A 24,751-nucleotide genomic window follows, 5' to 3' on the forward strand; every position below is an offset into this window, starting at 1 on the left:
TTTAAGTTATTATATTTTATTACAAAAGTACAGTCAGCAATTCTTCATCCACAACAGGTGTGTGTGTTAGAAGTCATCCTGGTTGCTCCGTCCGTCTCGTAGGTGTGTGAGTGATGCCAGGACCTTCTCTGTCGGTCTCCTCCCTAGCTGCTTCCCCCCTCTGGTCCTTACACTCACCGTGCCACTCACACACTCCTTCTCACCTACCACTGGACACACACACACAGAAATAAACTATTATTGAATCAATATGTTTATAAGCTGTGTCAGTTTATTTTGAATCTACAGTAATCTAATCCATGTTCACCCACACACTCTTACCAAATATGTAGTTGTACTGGGCCAGCTGTGCAGAGCGGATCTTCTTATTTAAGGTGGCACCATGGTCATCATCCGCGTCAGCCATGAAGCCAGCCTCGCGGAACTGTCGGACCACCTTAACAAGAGCAAAACACACATCACTCACAGTGGTGGTAGAGGAGACAGGAACCAGGCTACGGTAGAATACCAGTAAGGACGGCACCTTTTAAAATCCACCATGAGGGCCGAGACACTGGTGGCTGTATTACCTGTCTATGTATCATCATGACAGACCCCAGATCAGCAGTGTTGATAGATTCTCCTCCCCTGGGGCTACATGCGCATTACATACAGGAGGATGTATTGACAGAAACAGGAGCCGTGTCCTGATGAAGGCCTCAGAAACATTACATGTCTATATTCCATGTTATCTCCCGTGTCTGGTCTTACCTGCTGCTGGCTCATTAATCATGTGGCAGATGGAACTTGTAGAATATATTGATATGTGAGTAGTGGCATGTACGTACCTACCTTTGTTTCATTGTTGGTTCCCATGTGTTAAATAAATGAAAACCTGATCAAAATTAACCTCAAATCAAGTCCTTTTCAGAGTCATGAACCGTGTATGGGTACAGTGTTGGATTAGCCTTCGACCTCTGGAGTCATTGAGGGGTACAGCTTTTGATGTGTGCTGAGTCATGTTGTGTTTGGTCGCGGGTTGGGGGGGTTGATTTCAGCCTGCAGTACAAGGGACATGTGTATAATGTGTCTCAGAGCAGGAGTGCTGATCTAGGACCAGGTTCTTCCTTTTCATTTAATCTTAAGAATTGAGATCCAAAATGCAAAACTGACCCTAAATCAGCACTTCTACTCTGAGACACTTGATACATATGGCCCCAGATCTGATATTATGAGTCCTGACCTGTTGTGCATACGACTCACTACCTCCCCCTACAGGAATAATCATGACCTGCGCTGGAGACAACCACAGAGGCCTGAAAGAGACCGAAAGGAAAGAGAAACTGAGTGAGTAAGAGAAATGTGGGTAACCAAAGCGGTATCATTTTAGATTAATCAAATCACAGACATAGAAACAGACACACTTCTCACCATTTCCCTGAAAAATTCTCAGCCAATATAGCGATCATGCGTTCCAGTGATCCCAGAACAGCTCTGTGGACCATCACTGGTCTGTGGGTCTCTCCATCCCCCCTGAGAGCGAGAGAAAGGGTGAAAGAGAGCAAGGGAGAGAGAGGGTGAGGGAAGTGAGAAAGATGTGATGAGAAAGGGGTAGGGGAGAGGAGATCACTTCAGTCTTAAAGCTACAATAACAAAGTGGACACCACATCTCTGTTTTGGTAAAAAGCTGATGAGCCTGGAGAAATGTAACCACTGTGAAATTCAGAGCTATGGATGCAAGGACTGACCATCCATGATATCAACATGTGTTTAACCTTGTTATGAGGCTATAGAGTGTTTATTTATGTTGTTTACAAACATTGTCCAGTGTCTGTTCTTTTGCCCAGTCTGAGATAAGGCTTTTTCTTTGCAACTCTGCCTAGAAAGCAACCATCCCAGAGTCTCCTCTTCACTGCTGAAGTTGAGACTGGTGTTTTTCAGGTACTATTTAATGAAACTATCAGTTGAGGACTTGTGAGGCGTCTGTTTCTTAAACTAGACACTAATGTACTTGCCCTTTTGTGCCGGGACCTCCCACTCCTCTTTCTATTCTGGTTAGGGCCAGTTTGTGCTGTTCTGTGAAGAGAGTATAGTACACAGCGTTGTACAAGATCTTCAGTTTCTCACATGGAACAGTCTTCATTTCTCAGAACATGAATAGACTGATGAGTTTTAAGAAGAAAGTTCTTTGTTTCTGGCCATAATCGAACCCACAAATGCTGATAATCCAGATACTCAACTAGTCTAAAGAAGGCCAGTTTTATTGTTTCTTTAAATCTGCACAACAGTTTTCAGCTGTTCTAACATAATTGCAAAAGGATTTTCTAATGATCAATTAGCTAATCCAAGTTTATCATTTGAAAAGGCTAACACAACATGCCATTGGAACACAGGAGGGATGGTTGCTGATAATGGGCCTCTGTACACCTATGTAGACATTCCATTATTTATTTTTTAAATCAGCCGTTTCCAACTGCAATAGTCATTTACAACATTAGCTATCTCTACACCCTATTTCTGATCAATTTGTTGTTATTTTATGGACAAACTTATTTTGTCTTAGAAATATCTTTGTTTTTGTAATTGACCTCAAACTTTTGAACGGTAGTGTGTGTATATGTATGTACAGTTGAAGTTGGAAGTTTACATACACCTTAGCCAAATACATTTAAACTCATTTTTCACAATTCCTGACATTTAATCCTAGTAAAAATTCCCTGTCTTAGGTCAGTTAGGATGACCACTTTATTTTAAGAGAATGTGAAATGTCAGAATAATAGTAGAGAGAATAATTTATTTCAGCTTTTATTTCTTTCACCACATTCCCAGTGGGTCAGAAGTTTACATACACTCAATTAGTAGTTGGTAGCATTGCCTTTAAATTGAACTTGGGTCAAACGTTTTGGGTAGCCTTCCACAAGCTTCCCACAATAAGTTGGGTGAATTTTGGCCCTTTCCTCCTGACAGAGCTGGTGTAGGCCTCCTTGCAGGTTTGTAGGCCTCCTTGCTCGCACATGCTTTTTCAGTTCTGCCCACAGATTTTCTATAGAATTTAGGTCAGGGCTTTGTGATGGCCACTCCAATGCCTTGACTTTGTTGTCATTAAGCCATTTTGCCACAACGTTGGAAGTATGCTTGGGGTCATTGTCCATTTGGAAGACTAATTTGCGACCAAGCTTTAACTTCCTGACTGATGTCTTGAGATGTTGCTTCAATATATCCGCATAATTTGCCATCCTCATGTTGCCATCTATATTGTGAAGTGCACCAGTCCCTCCTGCAGCAAAGTACCCCCACAACATGATGCTGCCATCCCCGTGCTTCACGGGTTGGGATGGTGATCTTCGGCTTGCAAGCCTCCCCCTTATTCTTCCAAACGTAATGGATGGTCATTATGGCCAAGCAGTTCTATTTTTGTTTTATCAGACCAGAGGACATTTCTCCAAAAAGTACGACATTTGTCCCCATGTGCAGTTGCAAACCCTAGTCTGGCTTTTTTATGGCGGTTTTGGAGCAGTGGCTTCTTCCTTGCTGAGCGGCCTTTCAGGTTGTCGATATAGGACTCATTTTACTGTGGATATAAACACTTTGTACCCGTTTCCTCCAGCATCTTCACAAGGTCCTTTGCTGTTGTTCTGGGATTGATTGGCACTTTTTGCACCAAAGTACGTTCATCTCTAGGAGACAGAACTCGCCTCCTTCCTGAGCAGTATGACGGCTGCGTGGTCTCATGGTGTTTATACTTGCGTATGTACAGATGAACGTGGTACCTTCAGGCATTTGGAAATTGCTCCCAAGGATAAATCAGACTTGTGGAGGTAAAAAAAAAAACAACAACATTGAGTTCTTAGCTGATTTCAATTGATTTTCCCATGATGTCAAGTAATGAGGCACTGAGTTTGAAGGTGGGCCTTGAAATATATCCACAGGTGCACCTCCAATTGACTCAAATGATTTCAATCAGAAGCTTCTAAAGCCATGCCATCATTTTCTGGAACTTTTCAAGCTGTTTAAAGGCACAGTCAACTTAATGTATGTAAACTTCTGTCCCAATGGATACAGTGAATTATAAGTGAAATAATCTATCTGTAAACAATTGTTGGAAAAATGACTTGTGTCGTGCACAAAGTAGATGTCTTAACCGACATGCCAGAACTATAGTTTGTTAAACAACTTCTTAGGGCTGCAATCCCGTTAACGGGATTGATATGACAACAGCCAGTGAAAGTGCAGGGCGCCAAATTCAAACAGAAATCTCAGAATTACAATTCCTCAAACATACATGAATGTATCTTATACCATTTTAAAAAAGCTAATTTTGTTGTTAATCCCACCAGTGTCCGATTTCAAATAGGCTTTACAGCGAAAGCACCACAAATGATTATGTTAGGTCACCGCCAAGTCACAGAAAAATTCAGCCATTTTTCCAGCCAAAGAGAGGAGTCACAAAAATATAAAATTAATCACTAACCTTTGATGATCTTCATCAGATGACTCATAGGACTTCATGTTACACAATACATGTTTTTTTCGATAAAGTGCATATTTATATATTTTTCAAACTCAGTATACATTGGCGCGTTACATTCACTTGTTCCAAAAATATCCGGTGATATTGCAGAGAGCCACATCATTTTATAGAAATACTCATTATAAATGTCGATGAAAATACAATTGTTAGACATGGAAATATAGATACACTTCTCCTTAATGCAACTGGAGTCAGATTTTTTTCTAACTTTACGGAAAAAGCAAACCATGCAATATTCTGAGTACAGCTTTCAGACAACAAAGCCGCCAAAAAGATATCCGCCATATTGGGTAGTCAACATTAGTCATAAATAGCATTATAAATATTCACTTTCCTTTGATGATCTTCATCAGAATGCACTCCCAGGAATCCCAGTTCCACATTAAATGTTTGATTTAGTTCGATAATGTCCATCATTTATGTCCAAAGAGCTACTTTGTTAGCACGTTTGGTAAACAAATCCAAAGTCATGAAGCGCGTTCCCTAGTTGCAGACGAAATGTCAAAAAGTTCAGTTACTGTCCGTAGATACATGTCAAACGATGTATGGAATCAATCTTTAGGATGTTAACATAAAACTTCAATAATATTCCAACTGGATAATTCCTATGTCTGTAGAAAAGCAATGGAACGAGAGCTAACTCTCTCGTGACCGCGCCTCAGAGCCTTTGGCAATCTGCCAGACACCTGGCTCAAACAGCCCTTATGAGCCCCCACTTCACAGTAGAATCCTTACACAAGTTTCTAAAGACGGTTGACATCTAGTGGAAGCCTTAGGAAGTGCAACATAACCAATATCCCACTGTGTATTCAATAGGGGCTGGGTTGAAAATCGACCAACCTCAGATTTCCCACTTCCTGTTTGGATTTCTTCTCAGGTTTTTGCCTGCCATAAGAGTTCTGTTATACTCACAGACATCATTCCATGGATTTTTGTTTTAGATTCTGTCTCTCACAGTTGAAGTGTACCTAAGATAAAGATTATAGACCTCTACATGCTTTGTAAGTAGGAAAACCTGCAAAATGGGCAGTGTATCAAATACTTGTTCTCCCCACTGTACGTAGAATCACTCAGCAAAAAAAGAAATGTCCTCTCACTGTCAACTGTGTTTATTTCCAGTAAACTTAACATGTGTACAGTGCCTTGCGAAAGTATTCGGCCCCCTTGAACTTTGCGACCTTTTGCCACATTTCAGGCTTCAAACATAAAGATATAAAACTGTATTTTTTTGTGAAGAATCAACAACAAGTGGGACACAATCATGAAGTGGAACGACATTTATTGGATATTTCAAACTTTTTTAACAAATCAAAAACTGAAAAATTGGGCGTGCAAAATTATTCAGCCCCTTTACTTTCAGTGCAGCAAACTCTCTCCAGAAGTTCAGTGAGGATCTCTGAATGATCCAATGTTGACCTAAATGACTAATGATGATAAATACAATCCACCTGTGTGTAATCAAGTCTCCGTATAAATGCACCTGCACTGTGATAGTCTCAGAGGTCCGTTAAAAGCGCAGAGAGCATCATGAAGAACAAGGAACACACCAGGCAGGTCCGAGATACTGTGAAGAAGTTTAAAGCCGGATTTGGATACAAAAAGATTTCCCAAGCTTTAAACATCCCAAGGAGCACTGTGCAAGCGATAATATTGAAATGGAAGGAGTATCAGACCACTGCAAATCTACCAAGACCTGGCCGTCCCTCTAAACTTTCAGCTCATACAAGGAGAAGACTGATCGGAGATGCAGCCAAGAGGCCCATGATCACTCTGGATGAACTGCAGAGATCTACAGCTGAGGTGGGAGACTCTGTCCATAGGACATCAATCAGTCGTATATTGCACAAATCTGGCCTTTATGGAAGAGTGGCAAGAAGAAAGCCATTTCTTAAAGATATCCATAAAAAGTGTTGTTTAAAGTTTGCCACAAGCCATCTGGGAGACACACCAAACATGTGGAAGAAGGTGCTCTGGTCAGATGAAACCAAAATTGAACTTTTTGGCAAAAATGCAAAACGTTATGTTTGGCGTAAAAGCAACACAGCTCATCACCCTGAACACACCATCCTCAAACATGGTGGTGGCAGCATCATGGTTTGGGCCTGCTTTTCTTCAGCAGGGACAGGGAAGATGGTTAAAATTGATGGGAAGATGGATGGAGCCAAATACAGGACCATTCTGGAAGAAAACCTGATGGATTCTGCAAAAGACCTGAGACCGGGACGGAGATTTGTCTTCCAACAAGACAATGATCCAAAACAAAGCAAAATCTACAATGGAATGGTTCAAAAATAAACATATCCAGGTGTTAGAATGGCCAAGTCAAAGTCCAGACCTGAATCCAATCGAGAATCTGTGGAAAGAACTGAAAACTGCTGTTCACAAATGCTCTCCATCCAACCTCACTGAGCTCGAGCTGTTTTGCAAGGAGGAATGGGAAAAAATGTCAGTCTCTCGATGTGCAAAACTGATAGAGACATACCCCAAGCGACTTACAGCTGTAATCGCAGCAAAAGGTGGCGCTACAAAGTATTAACTTAAGGGGGCTGAATAATTTTGCACGCCCAATTTTTCAGTTTTTGATTTGTTAAAAAAAGTTTGAAATATCCAATAAATGTCGTTCCACTTCATGATTGTGTCCCTCTTGTTGTTGATTCTTCACAAAAAAATACAGTTTTATATCTTTATGTTGAAGCCTGAAATGTGGCAAAAGGTCGCAAAGTTCAAGGGGGCCAAATACTTTCGCAAGGCACTGTACATATTTGTATGAACATAACAAGATTCAACAACTGAGACAAACTGAACAAGTTCCACAGACATGTCAGTAACATAAATGGAATAGTGTGTCCCTGAACAAAGGGGGGGTCAAAATCAAAAGTTAGTCAGTATCTGATGTGGCCACCAGCTGCATTAAGTACTGCAGTGCATCTCCACCTCATGGACTGTACCAGATTTGCCAGTTCTTGCTGTGAGATGTTACCCCACTCCTACACCAAGGCACCTGCAAGTTACCGGACATTTCTGGGGGGAATGGCCCTAGACGCGAATCCGACCATCACCCCTGGTGAGACAAAACCGCAAGTCGTCAATGAAGAGCACTTTTTGCCAGTCCTGTCTGGTCCAGCAACGGTGGGTTTGTGCCCAAAGGCGATGTTGTTGCCGGTGATGTCTGTTGAGGACCTGCCTCAGTCCAGCCTCTCTCAGCCTATTGCGGACAGTCTGAGCACTGCTGGAGGGATTGTGCGTTCTTGGTGTAACTCGGGCAGTTGTTGTTGCCATCCTGTACCTGCCCCGCAGGTGTGATGTTCGGATGTACCGATCCTGTGCAGGTGTTGTTACACGTGGTCTGCCACCGCAAGGACTAACAGCTGTCCGTCCTGTCTCCCTGTAGCACTGTCTTAGGCGTCTCACAGTACGGACATTGCAATTTATTGCCCTGGCCACATCTGGAGTCCTGCCTCCTTGCAGCATGCCTAAGGCACATTCACGCAGATGAGCAGGGACCCTGGGCAGCTTTCTTTTGGGGTTTTTCAGAATCAGTGGCAAGGCCTCTTTAGTGTGCTAAGTTTTCATAACTGTGACCTTAATTGCTTACATCCTGTAAGCTGTTAGTGTCTTAATGACCGTTCCACAGGTGCATGTTCATAAATTGTTTATGGTTCATTTAAAAAGCATGGGAAACAGTGTTTAACCTCTCTGAACCACCCATACCGGATCAGAGTTTGAATTCGACAACATACGGTGTTTGCCACAAATAGTCATATTAAACATTCCTGAAAATACAAGTGTCTCACATGCTTCAAAAGCCTAGAATCTTGCTAATCCAACTGCGTTGTCCGATTTAAAAAATAATTTACTGCGAAAGAATACTATGCGATTATCTGAGCACAGACCCCGATATCAAACTACTTGTTCAGCCACCACTTGCGTAACAAAATCACAGATCGCATTGAAATAAATTGTTTACCTTTGAAGATCTTGCTCTGTTTGCAATCCCAAGGCTCATTGTCACACAATGAATGGTCTTTTGTTCGGTTAAATCCATTTTTTATAGCCTAACACAAAACATTTTGTGAATGCTTATCTTGTTGAATTTCGTGTCATTCAATTTGACGAAACATCCGACGTAAATACACAGACTCTACCTGACTTTATCCAGTCATGTTTGGTTTCCTTGCAATCTGTTTGTAACACAACCAAACTTGATGGGTCATTTTGCGGGACGTATAGACCAGAAAAAAAACGATTGGAAGACAACAAGTGACGAGCTCATTGTGCACCAATTATATGACCACTGTCTCGTTGATTGACTGTATTTTAACCCAATGACCACTGATCGTCTTGAAATCTAGCTGGGTAAATAGCCAAATGAGCTGAGGTAAGCGGCAATATGCAATGGTTGTGTGTTGGAAGACCAACCCATGTCGTAAACTCCAGCGTAAAGAGAGTCATTCGCTCTTGAAGTTTTATTCCGGAAGGAGCTACGCATTTTACGCACAGCGTTGTTTTGGTAAACGAGCAGATTCAGCTGTTTATATATCAATCAGTATGGCGACTAAGTCAGGGAAAGCTAAATCTAAGTCTAGATATAGAGATGTACACACCATTTTAAAAGAAATTGATCGGAAAAGTGAGACAGAGATTGTTGTAGGACGATTAATTTAGCGATTCCCAAGTGGAGGAATATTTTTTGAACGGAGAGGACACCGTTGTAGCCACTGTGTATAATCTGTAACGTGCCGGCAGAAAAGGAACAATGTCACCGTTTGGACTGGTAAGTACTTCTCATGCTAATGCCGTTGCTTGAAATTAATAATATAAAATATTATTTGTGAAATGAAATAGCCTATTTGAGGCTGTTGAGGGGAGGGCAGGCCCACAACAATGGCCAAAGTGAAATGGAAACAGTAGATACAGCTGGTCTGTTGTAATATAATAAAGACAGTAGATGTAGCAGGTCTATAATAATATATTCAACCTTACGTTCCCTGTACTCATATATATCTGTTTATTATACCTCAGCAGCACAATATTGTGTAGAGCTTTGGCAAAGTGAGTGATGTTATATCCTTCCTGTTTGGCCCTGTCCGGGGTTCTCATCGGATGGGGCCACAGTGTCCCCTGACCCCTCCTGTGTCAGGCTCCAGTATTTATAATAATTCAGTGGGTGCGGTTTATATTCAGGTGCGCTTAATAGTCCAGAAATTACGGTATGCGTCGGGGGCTAGAGTCAGTTTGTTATACCTGGAGTACTTATTCTGTCTTATCCGGTGTCCTGTGTGAATTTAAGTATGCTCTCTCTAATTCTCTCTTTCTCTCTCTGAGGAGCTGAGCCCTAGGACCATGCCTCAGGACTACCTGGCATGATGACTCCTTGCTGTCCCCAGTCCACCTGGCCTTGCTGCTGTTCCAGTTTCAACTGTTCTGCCTGTGGCTATGGAACCCTAAACTGTTCATATTTACTTTAGAGGTGCTGTCCTGTTGCATCCTCTACAACTACTGTGATTATTATTATTTGACCCTGCTGGTCATCTATGAACGTTTGAAAATCTCAGCCATGTTCTGTTATAATCTCCACCCGGCACAGCCAGAAGAGGACTGGCCAGCCCTCATAGCCTGGTTCCTCTCTAGGTTTTGGCCTTTCTAGGGAGTTTTTTCTAGGCACCGTGCTTCTACACCTGCATTGCTTGCTGTTTTGGATTTTAGGCTGGGTTTCTGAGATATTAGCTGATGTATGAAGGGCTATATAAATACATTTGATTTGATAGAGGACTGAGGGTCTTCCAAATATTGAAAGTGTGTAAATAGTTACCCATGTTATATTGTAAATGTATATATTTTTTTCCCATTTTGGCATTTTGTATATAGTTATTTGTTTCAAAATGTTTACCTTCACCAATTTGGCCACTTGGGTACATTTGGGCTATTTGTGTGGGACACCTGGGTGACTTCATGATAAATGTCATGTAGCACACTCATTTTTGGAAGTTATCATTCTGAAACTTTGCACAAATACTGTTGCCCTCTTATATTTTCCACTGAAATTGTCCCCATCATCCTATCTGAATGTTTGTTTTGTCTTGTTCATTTTAAAGATGATACAACAATTAAAAGAAAAAACGTATAGTTTTTTTCATTGTGTTATATTCTCCTACATTCAATTCACATTTACACATACTTCAGAATGTTTTCTTTCAAATGGTACCAAGAATATGCATATCCTTGCTTCTGGGCCAGAGCTACAGGCAGGGGGGTAGCTGTAAGAGGTTTAAATTAAACCCTTTACAATGAAGATCTGTGAAGTTATTCTGATTTTTACTAATTATCTTTGACAGACAGGGTCCTGAAAAAGGGATGTTTCTTTTTTGCTGAGATATAAATTAATTTTATATATATAATTTATATAAGTCCAAAAATGGATGCAACAACTTAGGATTCTAGCTTTAAATTCCCTCAGTTTAATAATGTTGTCAGCCATGTGCAACCCAATTAAATCTACCATTAGTTAGATAAGAGCAGAAGCTGCATCAGGGAACATCCCAGAACACACAGGTTGAACTGACATAGATGAGTGACTCACCCCACATACTGCAGGTCAAATCTGATTGGTAGCTGGAAGTCCAATTGGATGGTGGCACACTGGTGCTGTCGACCAATGGCGTCCTTGATCTGGATGTCAATCTAAGACAACAGGAAGATGTGGGAGTGTGTGAGTGTAAATAACATGGCTCTGTTCAGGGCGGGTTGCAGCGTTACACAACGTTCAGACAGAAGGGTCTTGTGTAACTGACCTTCGGCCCGTAGAACGCTCCATCTCCTGGGTTGAACTGCCAGCGCTCTCCAAACTGCTGCAGACTCCTCTCCAACTGCTGCTCAGAGAGAAAGAGAGAGGTAGAGAGAGAGGAGAGTGAGGGGGGGGACAAGAGGGAGGTGAGTGAAAGAGGGAAAGAAAGTGGGAAAGAGAAATGGAAAGAAAGGATCTAATTTCTTCATTGAGCTTCTCCTCTCTGTGTTGATTTCCTGAGCTTTACTCCACAGAGGAAGAGGCAGGGAGCATAAACAGCAGCCACAGAACAGACAGGGTTTTGAGTTCGTCACATCCACATGGCCATTATCAACACTGATTGGATACAGTGGGGCAAAAAAGTATTTTGTCAGCCACCAATTGTGCAAGTTCTCCCACTTAAAAAGATGAGGCCTGTAATTTTTCATCATAGGTACACTTCAACTATGACAGACAAAATGAGGAAAAAAAAAATCCAGGAAATCCCATTGTAGGATTTTTTATGGATTTATTTGCAAATTATGGTGGAAAATAAGTATTTACAAAAGTTTCTCAATACTTTGTTATATACCCTTTTTTGGCAATGACAGAGGTCAAAAATTTTCTGTAAGTCTTCACAAGGTTTTCACACACTGTTGCTGGTATTTTGGCCCATTCCTCCACGCAGATCTCCTCTAGAGCAGTGATGTTTTGGGGCTGGGCAACACAAACTTTCAACTCCCACCAAAGATTTTCTATGGGGTTGAGATCTGGAGACTGGCTAGGTCACTCCAGGACCTTGAAATGCTTCTTACGAAGCCACTCCTTCGTTGCCCGGGTGGTGTGTTAGGGATCATTGTCATGCTGAAAGACCCAGCCACGTTTCATCTTCAATGCCCTTGCTGATGGAAGGAGGTTTTCACTCAAAATCTCACGATACATGGCCCCATTCATTCTTTCCTTTACACGGATCAGTCGTCCTGGTCCCTTTGCAGAAAAACAGCCCCAAAGCATGATGTTTCCACCCCCATGCTTCACAGTAGGTATGGTGTTCTTTGGATGCAACTCAGCATTCTTTGTCCTCCAAACACGACAAGTTGAGTTTTTACCAAAAAGTTATATTTTGGTTTCATCTGACCATATGTCATTCTCCCAATCTTCTTCTGGATCATCCAAATGCTCTCTAGCAAACTTCAGACGGGCCTGGACATGTACTGGCTTAAGCAGGGGGACACGTCTGGCACTGCAGGATTTGAGTCCCTGGCGGCGTAGTGTGATACTGATGGTAGGCTTTGTTACTTTGGTCCCAGCTCTCTGCAGGTCATTCACTAGGTCCCCCCGTGTGGTTCTGGGATTTTTGCCCACTGTTCTTGTGATCATTTTGACCCCACGGGTGAGATCTTGCGTGGAGCCCCAGATTGAGGGAGATTATCATTGGTCGTGTATGTCTTCCATTTCCTAATAATCGCTCCCACAGTTGATTTCTTCAAACCAAGCTGCTTACCTATTGCAGATTCAGTCTTCCCAGCCTGGTGCAGGTCTACAACTTTGTTTCTGGTGTCCTTTGACATCTCTTTGGTCTTGGCCATAGTGGAGTTTGGAGTGTGACTGTTTGAGGTTGTGGACAGGTGTCTTTTATACTGATAAAAAGTTCAAACAGGTGCCATTAATACAGGTAATGAGTGGAGGACAGAGGAGCCTCTTAAAGAAGAAGTTACAGGTCTGTGAGAGCCAGAAATCTTGCTTGTTTGTAGGTGACCAAATACTTATTTTCCACCATAATTTGCAAATAAATTCAATAAAAAAATCCTACAATGTGATTTTCTGGATTTATTTTTCTCATTTTGTCCGTCATAGTTGAAGTGTACCTATGATGAAAATTACAGGCCTCTCACCTTAAGTGGGAGAACTTGCACAATTGGTGGCTGACTAAATACTTTTTTGCCCCACTGTAAGTGTCCGTCACTATGATTACAATAGAGGCTATGTGCTGGGATTTATAGACATCACTTGTGGGACAGTAAACACACATTTACACAGCTGGCTCTGTGCATGTACATCTGTTTGTATGTTGTGTTTGTGTGTGTGGTGTGGTGTGTGTACCTGCTCAGCATGGTCCCACAGTGCAGGCTCCCCCAGGCAGGGTGTAGGTCGGGTGGAGAGGAGACAGTGGAAGGAGAATCCAAAAACTCGATACACACTCCTCACAAAGTCCAAACACGCTATGATCTCCTCCTCCAACTGACAGAGAGAGTGTGTGTGGGGGGGTGGGGGTGCAGGAAGGGATTGGGGGGCAGGAGTACAGAGTGATGGAGACAGAATAGAGAATGTAAATGCAATATTGTAAAAGACAATATAAATAAACAGATGTGAAACTGGAGAGTCCAGGGCTTTTGGGGTTAAGGGTTAACTTAGAGATGAGTGAGGAGGAACAGTTGATTTATTAACTGTTCCTGTGATTGGATTAGCCAAAGTGGAAAACAAACCTCACAATATCATGTGAATCAGTGTGTGTATATGCACAAGTGTGTGTGTGTGTGTGGTTTAATGGGATAAGGGAATCATTGGGGGAGTCAGGGATACAATCACACTTTCTCCCACTGTCTGCTGTCCTAGGAATTCCAGGGTGGAAAATGTGAGACAAATATCCCAAAAGGTTCAAATGACAGGAATTGTGTGTGTGTACCTGCTCAGGAGTGCAGAAGATGTGTGCGTCGTCCTGGCAGAACCTGCGGACCCGGGTGAGACCACCCAGAGCGCCGGACAGCTCGTTCCGATGCAGTGCCCCAAAATCGGCCCAACGCAACGGGAGCTCCCTCCATGACCTTACACGCTGCTCAAACATCAGACTGGAACAGAGAGAGCTGTTATTGAGAAGTCCTGAACAGTGTGTGGGGCAGAGTGAGACAGAATGTAGGGGTGTGTGTGTTCTCACCAGTGTGCTGGACAGTTCATGGGTTTGAGTGCATAGGTGTGTGTGTCACCGGTCACAGTAAACATGTTTTCACTGTAGTGTTCCCAGTGACCCGAACGCTCCCACAGTGCAGTGCTGTATAGAGTAGGGGTCACAACCTCATGGAAGCCACGCCTCCTGTACTCAGTCTTGGGGGGGGGTGGAGAGAAAGGGAGGAACAGAGATGTAACAACTTAATTATTACAGACATATTTATTCTCTGTGCGTGTGTCATCCAGGGTTATTTGGAAAACAGACAGTCACAGTGTAGTAATTGCAGTGATTTCCTGACTACAACAGGAGTGTCCTGAGGTTACCGTCAGGGTAAAGATGTCTGAATGAGCGGCTGTGTGTGTGCACACGGAAGCGTACTTCACCGATTGTTGTGGCCATTCTATTCTAAAATCATAAAAAATACCAGGGGGTGTTAACCTGTCTAGGACACACGTTCTGTTAACGGAACCCTCCCCCCAACATTCCGCTGAAAAGTGGCGCAGGATATAAAAAATATTTTTTAGAAATATTTAACTTTCATACATTAACAAGTCCAGTACAGCAAATGAAAGATAAACATCTTGTTAATCTACCCATCATGTCCCATTTTTAAAATGTTTTACAGCGAAAATACAACATATTTATGTTATATCACCACCAAATCCAAAAAAACAGACATTTTTCCCAGCCAAAGATAGTCACAAACGCAGAATTATAGATTTGTTTGTGTCTCCAGTCATGGAACGCATGCGATATCAACAGAGAATTGCGCAACCAGGAAATGGCATTCTGCCAGGCCAGTGACTCATTCCTCAGTCAAAATTCCCACTAGAGGCTTCATTCCACATTCTACTGAATGCTGATATCTAGTGGAAGGTGTAGGAAGTGCGAACAGATCCATATCTTGTTTGGATGTGAATAGGCGATGACTTCAAATTCGACCAGCCTTCAGAATTTCCAGTTCCTGTTTGGAAGATTGCCTGCCCTATGAGTTCTGTTATACTCACAGACATAATTCAAACAGTTTTAGAAACTTCCGAGTGTTTTCTAGCCAATAGTAATAATATGCATATATAAGCATCTAGGACAGAGTAGGATGCAGTTCACTATGGGCACGCAATTCATCCAAAGTGAAAATGCTGCCCCCTATTCCTAATAAATTCACTCTGGATTTCCAGAGTGTGCTCATAGAGCGCTCTGGGCATTCATAAATTCAGAGTGTTGTCAGATTCTCCATTCGTAAATTCAGAGTGCTCCGCTCTAGGAGCTTTCAGAGCACACACTGGACGCCCTGACCGAGGAGTAGGGTTGATCGAGCGTTCTGACCTCACAACGGCAGTTGTGTCACCCAACTGGCTAATCACCCAACTGGCTAAAGTTGGCTAACTTGCTAGCTACTTCCAGACACAAATGAGAGAACACCTCACTGACCATTTTACTCACCCTAGCAGAGCTGGTTAGGCTGTCTGCATGTTATCCAGAGTGTTGGTGACTAACTGTGCTGCTTGCAACAATTACGTTTATTTGACGACGTTTACTGACACCGGTCATATTCAAATGGGGGTTGCGCGTTCGTTAATTAATCAGTTATTCTGCACTCTGGCACACTCAGACGAGAGTAGATCGCCAGAGTGAATTAACTAATGCACCCGAAGTCAACCAAAGCAAAGTTGGTAGAATGTTTGAATTTGGAACGTTTGGCTGATAAGAGTAACAGTGTTGATTTGAAAGTTGTTCTATTTCCTTGCCATGGTCATTCTATTCATAAGAATACTTACATTTGAATATGATGATCTCACAATTGAAAAAAGCAACGTTAGAATGTTTGATTGATAGGCACCCATGTTGATATGGAACTGTTTTGGTGGTATCAACACCAAGACTAGACGAGGGACTTGTTTCTGCCAGAGCCATATATGAAGATATTTCTGCCAGGCGTTAGAACAGCTGACATGCTAGCAACTTATTCTTGACATGATGGTGATGTAACAGTACGAGTGTCTCTGACAGTTCCCTATGAAATGACCCGCTGTCAACAAACAAAACAGTGCAGCGAATTTAAAATACATTTTTACTGATTAGCATTTGGGATAATGTGTATTCAAGTCGGTATTGTGTTTGTGTCAACAAATTGGATCTTCATCGGTTTTGAAAACTATCAGAATTAAACAGCATAATGTGGAAGTGTCAATTATCACGTAGCAACGGCTATAGAGGAGAGTGGTGCTCTCGGAACGTTCAGACAGAGACCGCATTGGCCCAACTCTCTAGATACTGTTTCACTCTGGTTTCTGCCATCTTAGATTATCAAGTTTTCAAAAATGAGCTTCTACATCCAACGATTTCACCAGTCTGTAACATGGATGGCACCGAGACGTCAGTATCTTCCTGCAAGACCTTCCAATCCCATCATCAATGGTACGAATCATGGTGTATTCTCTCGAAGATTTGGTTCATTGGTGTACTTCTCAACATTCCTTGGTTAGCATGCATTTGGGTACATATAGAACTGGTTTTGTGTGAATTTAGGTCTGGTCCTGACCGAGTTTCTCAGAGATCTTGCAGTGTGAGTGGCACTGGAAGCCCCTAAACATGGCCAGCTGCTGGCATCACAACCAGCACCTGCCTGAGCAGGAGAAATTACATCTGTTTCACAAGCACATGGAGCTGAAGCACAAGGTGGAGTTTTACAGGAGATTTAGGAGGGGGTTTTACGAGCAGCGTGTGAGCTCAGGGCCCAGTTCTGGATTTGGCCTGTCAGAAAGTGTTAAATGCATAGAAATAGAATGAATAGAACTGGACTCCTAATTCAAGTTTATGGTTTGACTATTCTATTTCTATGCATTTAACACTATCCCATAGATGAAATACAGACTGGGACCAGGAGACCAGTGGCATTTTTCTGATGGAGAAACTACAAGCCATTCCAGAGGAGTTGGAGTTGGCTGCAGAGATAGGCTTCCTGTGAATATCTGATCTATTTTGTAGAAGCAGTAGCTAGTAAGATAGGATTGGTAAATATAGTACATTTGTGTGTAAGTTAGTCTATTTTATATCAATAAAAATAAATAATATTTCAAGCACAACAATTGTGATGTGTCTGTGTGTGCGCATTTTACCTTGATAAAGTCAGCGAGTGTGTTGTAGATGTGAGCTCCTTTAGGCAGGAAGAAGCAGCTTCCAGGACTGACGTCATTAAAGAAGAACAGCTCCTGGTCCTGGAGGCAAAACACACCTCAACCATGTCAGTATACGCTCCATTTGAGACACCGTCACACTTGCCTCTCAGTTAGCCAAGATGCTAAGCTAGCCTGCTAAAATAGGTTAGTTTGTTAGCAATAGTTTCTACACTACTCCGCTAGCTACAGTAGCTCTGCCATGCCAATGACAACCTGTCTCCGGTTGTTTATATATCTATGCTTATTGGGCCTAGATCTTTTTTCTTCCCACTCCTCGTCCACCTCACCTTGCCGATGCGTCTGTGGTCCCTCTTCCGTGTCTCCTCCTGTTCCCTCTCCCACTCCTCCCTCTCCCTCTCTCCTGGGAAGGCCACACCCATCACACGCATCACGCCTGACGTGCCAACAGGATTGGTCAACGTTACGGGAGACACCTGAACAGAAAGAGGGGGGACAGACAAGACAGAGTGAGACAGAGAAAGAGAGAGAGTAGCAGAAAAGAGAAATATACTGAACCAAAATATAAAAGGCAACATGTAAAGTGTTGGTCCCATGTTTCATGAGCTGAAATAAAATATACCATAACTGTTCTATATGCACAAAAAGCTTATTTCTCTCCATTTTTGTGAACAAATTTGTTTACATCCCTGTTAGTGAGCATTTCTCCTTTGCCAAGATAATCTATCCACCTGACAGGTGTGGCATATCAAGAAGCTGATTAAACAGAATAATCATTACACCGGTGCACCTTGTGCTGTGGTCAATAAAAGGCCACTCTAAAATGTGCGTTGTGTCGCACAACACAATGCCACAGATGTCTCAGGTTTTATAGGGTGTGTGCAATTGACATGCTGACTGCAGGAATGTCCACCAGAGCTGTGGCCAGAAAATGTCATGTTAATATCTCTACCATAAGCTGTCGTTTAAGAGAATTTGGCAGTAAGTCCAACCAGTCTCACAACCGTAGACCACATGTATGGTGTCAGGAGGGCGAGTGGTTTGCTAATGTCAATGTTGTGAACAGAGTGCCCCATGGTGGCGGTGGGGTTATGGTATGGGCAGGCATAAGCTACGGATGGACAATTAACACAACTGCAATTTATTGATGGCAATTTTAATGCACCGCGATACCGTGACGAGATCAACTCTATGCGAAGGAGATGTGTCGCACTGCATGAGGCAAATGGTAGTTTAAGGCATCTGTGACCAACAGATGCATATCTGTATTCCCAGTCATGTGAAAACCATAGATTAGGGTCTGATGGTTTTATTTCAATTGAATGATTTCCTTATATGAACTGTAACTCAGTAAAAACTTAGAAATTGTTGCGTTTATATTTTTGTTCAGTATATATAGTAAAAATAAAGAAAACCCCTTGAATGAGTAGGTGTCCAATATATATAGCCCCAGTCAAGAGTTGACACACCTACTCATTCAAGGGTTTTTCTTTATTAGTACTATTGTCTACATTGAATAATAATAGTGAATACATCACAACAATGAAATAACAAATGGAATCATGTACTAACCAAAATAAAGTGTTAAACAAATCAAAATATATTCTAGATTTTAGATTCTTCAAATTAGCCACCCTTTGCCTTGATGACAGCTTTGCACATACTTGGCATTCTCTCAACCAGCTTCAACAGTCTTGAAGGAGTTCCCACAAATGCTGAGCACTTGTTGGCTGCTTTTCCTTCGATCTTTGGTCCAACTCATCCCAAACCATCTCAATTGGGTTGAGGTCGGGTGATTGTGAAGGCCAGGTCATCTGATGCAGCACTCCATCACTCTCCTTCTTGGTTAAATAGCCCTTACACAGCCATGCTGGTTAAGTGTGCCTTGAATTCTAAATAAATCACAGACACTATCACCAGCAAAGCACTCCCACATCATCACACCTCCTCCTTCATGCATCAAGGTGGGAACCACACATGCAGAGATCATCCGTTTACCTACTCTGCGTCTCAAAGACACGGCGGTTGGAACCAAAAATCTCAAATTTGAACTCATTAGACCGAAGGACAGATTTCCACCAGTCTCTTGTCCATTGCTCGTGTTTCTTGGCATTTTTTCACAAAGCATTTATTTGGGCTGCAATCTAATGTGCAATTAACTCTAATGAACTTATCCTCTGCAGCAGAGGTAACTCTGGGTCTTCCTTTCCTTTGGCGGTCCTCATGAGAGCCAGTTTAATCATAGAGCTTGATGTTTTTTGCGACTACACTAATTAAAATGCATTCCAGGTGACTACCTCATGAAGCTGGTTGAGATAATGCCAAGAGTGTGCAAAGCTGCTACTTTGAAGAATCTCAAACATAGAATATATTTGGATTTGTTTAACACTTTTTTGGTAAATGTGTCATTTCATAGTTTTGATGTCTTCACTATTATTCTACAATGTAGAAAATAGTAAAAATAAAGAAAAACACTTGAATGAGTATGTGTTCTAAAACGTTTGACCGGTAGGTAGTGAGTGATAGATATATCTATCTATCCCAACCATCTTTGTTCCATTTTGGAACCACTGCTCTACAGACAATGGGCAGGGGCTGCGTTTCCCCTTGGGACAATACAGATTGACAGGATTTCACTTGGTGGGGCTGGAAACTGGTCACTTGACAATCACAACATCCTGTGGCTATTGCTCTCCCAGCGTGGAAAGTGGAAATTCCATTCTTACCAGTACAATACCAGTATGGCAATTCCACTTTGAAAGCAAACAGTAGTGCTGAGCGATTAACCGAAATGTTGGTTTTTAGATCAACTAATTGACCAACGTCAGTTCAATAATTGAATTTGATTTAGTTCATTATTTTTTCTGGGAGCTCGATGCGCAGTTTCTCTAGAGATAAACCAGATCATCAAACCGAAACTGAACAGACCTCAAGCACTAATTGCTCAGCACCAGCAAATAGGCCATTGTTGGCATCACGGGCTACCAAGCTACAGTTCTAATGGTTCTAGGAAAAAAACAAGCAGCGGTTTGTTTCACTTGTCTTCCGTGTGACATGTTGTTCTGACTTGTTAGTCTCCAGTTAGGCTCCAGTAAATCGTTTAACTGGCTAGTGACTGTCATTTACCAGTAAGGAATTTCCAGTGTGACCTGTGCAGTCCCAGTACACATTAGTATCAGGAAGAGGTCAGAGTTAATGGCTATATTGCATGGTAATGTCACAGCCCATGTTATGAGTTAAACAGTAACCAGGTTTCCATCCAACATTTTTATGCGAGTAAAGTACATGTTGGATAAAAAAAATAATAATGACAAGCTGGATGAAAACAGCAAAGCTTACAAATGTAGACAAAACATGCTAGACAAGGTGAGATCTTTTTGTGTGTAAAATTAAAATGGCGGTGGAAATGCTTTTATGCAAACATATTTATATAAATAACCATCATATCGAAGTAAACTTGGAGTCACGCGATGACAAGTCTGTGTGGACCTCCCACTACAACACGTCAGGAAAGCATGCAGTTTATTAAGAGTACAGATGAAATAAGTTATTATGAACTTCAGGGTGGTGAAAAGGCAAGGTGGTGAGCTTGATGCTCCTTTCCAAATACAAATACAGTATCAAGGGTATGATGCTTGGCTGCCTTTTGACAAATAAAAATAATCTCGCTCTTTTGTCCATAATAATCTCATCATGTAGGCTATACCCACACTCTGTGCCAGCTGTTGGCTACAGCACACATGTAGGCTATACCCACACTATGTGCCAGCTGTTGGCTACAGCACACATGTAGGCTATACCCACACTATGTGCCAGCTGTTGGCTACAGCACACATGTAGGCTATACCCACACTATGTGCCAGCTGTTGGCTACAGCACACATGTAGGCTATACCCACACTATGTGCCAGCTGTTGGCTACAGCACACATGTAGGCTATACCCACACTATGTGCCAGCTGTTGGCTACAGCACACATGTAGGCTATACCCACACTATGTGCCAGCTGTTGGCTACAGCACACATGTAGGCTATACCCACACTATGTGCCAGCTGTTGGCTACAGCACACATGCCCGGACCAGAGTGAGAACATTCGCTACATAACTCAACATGGTTTGTGACAAAACCATCAGTAGAGATGAAAATGCGATGGAAACCCATTTTACTGTTGTTTTACTGTTGTTTTTTTAATTCAATTTTTACATCCAGTGTAGTTTAGATGTCATGAGAAGAAGACAATAACAATATATTCCTCACTGAACTGATATACAGACAGGAAGGCAGGTTGACACACACACAAACCTGCAGCATCTTGAAGACCTTGAGGAGACCAGTGTTAGGGAGGAGAGGACCATTGCAGACTCCTATGCTGTCTCCACACCTGGAATAGGATATCATCCTAGTGTACAGTCATTTTTCCTTAAAAACAGACCATGACTGTAGCATTACCATGTGGTGTGTGTGTTGTATCAGGCTGTGAGTTGTTGAGCAACAAACCTGTAGACTGTGACAGTAGGACCACTCATCTGTTCTTCAATCAACTGGAGTCTCAGAGCATTGTCCTAGATGACAGAACAAAGTCAGTTAGTACACATACACACTAGTGTATCACGGCCACACCCCTTGAATTACAGACATTCCTAGATGACCATTACAGAGGTTAAAGACAACACATGTAAACAGTCAATTCCACAAGCTGCTACAGGTGGGAGCAAAGCAACACACCTACATTCTAGAATACTGTGGGCCATAACCGTAATGCCATCAAATGTCTCATTCTGTACCAACTTCATACTATCCCTGCGTCATTACACCGACTAACCAAACACTCTATGCCAAATACATTTAGTGCAGGCAAGGTCCAAAATAGTACTGGTATTGAGCCAAATGCCTGTTTCCAACCACAATGGCTATGTCCTAAATGGCACGCTATTCCCTATATAGGGAACTACATAAGAAATAGGATGCCATTTCAGATGCAGCCAATGACAGACAAACAGAGCCAATGACCTCTGACCTGGAAGAGCTCTGTAACTTCCTGCCTGTTCAGCTCCAGTCTGGAGAGAGGAAGCTTCTGGCCAGCGGCCTCCTTACATCTCTCCTCTAGCTCAGATAGGGACAGGGCACTGGGAGAGAGACCAGGGGTAAGTACTGTTTCTCTGTGTATACAGTGCATTCGGAAAGTATTCTAACCACAACTTTTTACGTTACAGCCTTATTCTAAAATTGATTCAATAGCCCCCCCAATCTATACACACTTTCCCATAATGACAAAGCAGAAACAGGTTTAGACATTTTAGCAAATGTATAAAAAAAAAAAAAAAACTATCCCATTTACATGATAGCTCCTCCCAGGAGCTCTGTTAGAGAACAAATGCATCCTTCCCTCCCTCCCTCCCTCCAAGCAGCTTTTCTGTCTTAAAGGGGTGCCAAAAGATGAGGGGATGGTTAGTGGGGTAAAATGTAATGACTAAGTTGCTTTGGATAAAAGCATCTGCAAAATGGCAAATATTATATTACATTACATTACAAAGAGAGGGAAATGTCTTGCCTGTTCTCCAGGAGGTGGTCACAGTAGAGACCGGACTCTGACACGCCCTCTCTGCACACTTCCACCCCAAACACCCTCTCTAACACCCACCCCACAACACACGCTCCTGTCCTCCACACCGCCTGGGGGAGAAAGGGAGAAAATGAAAGAGATGAGCGAGAGGGGATAAGATAGAGAAGAGGTCAACCTCTGCCTCTGACTGCTCTACATGTAACATATTCTATTGGGTTAGATGAATGAGAATGTCCTTATTAAGTACCTGTTTGCCCTCTGTGGTGTTGAAGCCTAGCAGCTGTAGTTCACAGTCAGCCTCCAGGGGGCGAAGCAGCTCCCACAGCTCTCCATTCACCCTGCAGACCAGAGCACCTTTCACACTGCAGACATGGAGTGTTGGAGGGTTAGAGACAATGTCAATATGTTTGCTTACACCTATCCAATTTCACCAAATTCCAATCTGAAAGCAAAGAGATAAGACACATAGGTGTCCCAGGGACTGAGAAAGGCCTGTAGGACTCTGCAGGGAGTTATTCAGGCTGCATTTAGACAGGCAGCCCAATTCTGATATTTTTTGACCAATCAGATCAGCTCTGAAAACAACCTGATCTGATGAATCAAAAGACCAATTAGTGGGAAAAATAAGAGAATTGGGCTGCCTGTCTAAACACGGCACATGTTCTGAGGGATAAACTGTGCTTGAATTGGACAGAAGCTCAATGGAGCAGAGTACCAGCACCTCAACATTTCTACTGCTTGAGTTCCTGCACCTTTTATAGAATATTAGTTCAAAAGTATTTCAGTGTTCCTTTACCTAAATATAAAACAGTACCGGCACTCAAAATAAGTATCAGCACCTATTGAATTCCAAGTCAAGCACTGGGGATAACCCTTCCCTGACTTTTAGGATTCTGAATAATGCATTATAAAAACACACACACAATGTCTGAGAGGCTAACCATGAGTTCTGAGCGATGATTGAGGGCGTGGTCACGCCTGTGGTGCCATTCACCGTCCTGCCATCAGCCAATCGGACGCTGAAGGCCTGTTTCGTGGCGCCGCTTGTGCTCTGCTGTCCCTGCCTCTCTCTGAGAGACTCAAAGACCCGCACGCGCTCAGACAAAGCAGGGGATGCCTGTATCTAAAAGGCAGGGGGGAAGAAATTAGGAAAGAAGAGAGCACAGGGTCAATTTGAACAACAACAATACAAACAACAGGGATCATACTATTACCATGTAATCGTTTTAAATCAAATATTTGCACAATATGGCATTCATAACAAAACGTATGGTATTATGATCATACATACATTAGTAGTTGCATATTTCAAAGACAGAGAGAAAGGACCCAATAATAAGCTTAATTGAGAACTGTCCCTTCCCACCAAACACTCCTAAAAAAAAATGTATAACCTTGTGGTCACACAGACACGAATGACATGACAGTTTACAGCGCAGTCTTGTTTGGCCGTCAGAACACTCTCAGGGCTATTCATAGATCCATCCAATGGTTTGTCAGAGGACACGCCCACACATGTATCTGAGCGGTCATAGGACAATGATTTGGAGAAGGCTGGCTACACAACCCAATGATACTGTACTCCGCAGGCCAGTACAGCTACATTTCATAACAGAAAACGGTTTAATAAGGTTGCACACCTTGCTAAAGTGCCTCTGACAGTGAAGCACTGCCCGAACTGACGGCCGACAGACGGGAAACCGTAACATCACGGTCAAGAGCATCCTTAATCCACCGGTTTCACCGAAAACTTTCCACAATCATAACATTTCACACTCGTTGTCCCTTACACTGCAAGCGGCCATAATACCGGAAGAATGAAGTAGATGGT

At 42.4% G+C, this 24,751-nt stretch overlaps 1 protein-coding gene across 2 annotated transcripts; it reads right to left on the bottom strand.

The window, feature by feature from the left end:
* On the bottom strand, positions 1–24,751 carry LOC110520816 (threonine--tRNA ligase 1, cytoplasmic). 2 transcript variants are annotated; one of them, XM_036968149.2, is made up of 18 exons: positions 24,561–24,751; positions 23,862–24,043; positions 23,168–23,282; positions 22,909–23,030; positions 22,375–22,483; positions 21,855–21,919; positions 21,660–21,738; positions 17,687–17,833; positions 17,340–17,438; positions 14,209–14,375; positions 13,960–14,122; positions 13,377–13,514; positions 11,302–11,379; positions 11,091–11,191; positions 1,411–1,512; positions 1,223–1,295; positions 322–436; positions 1–209 (listed from the first exon to the last, which is right to left on the bottom strand). In XM_036968149.2, the coding sequence occupies exons 1-18, from the start codon at positions 24,642–24,644 to the stop codon at positions 67–69; spliced, it is 2,082 nt and encodes a 693-aa protein (XP_036824044.2). In that variant the 5' UTR covers positions 24,645–24,751; the 3' UTR covers positions 1–66. The 2 variants fall into 2 exon arrangements, with proteins under 2 accessions (XP_036824044.2, XP_090086803.1); XM_090230677.1 differs by lacking the exon at positions 21,660–21,738 and having other exon boundaries at positions 24,561–24,744.

The sequence above is a fragment of the Oncorhynchus mykiss genome, chromosome 3 (genome assembly GCF_057628025.1).
Source record: "Oncorhynchus mykiss isolate SJ-2025 chromosome 3, ASM5762802v1, whole genome shotgun sequence".
NCBI lineage: Eukaryota > Metazoa > Chordata > Actinopteri > Salmoniformes > Salmonidae > Oncorhynchus > Oncorhynchus mykiss.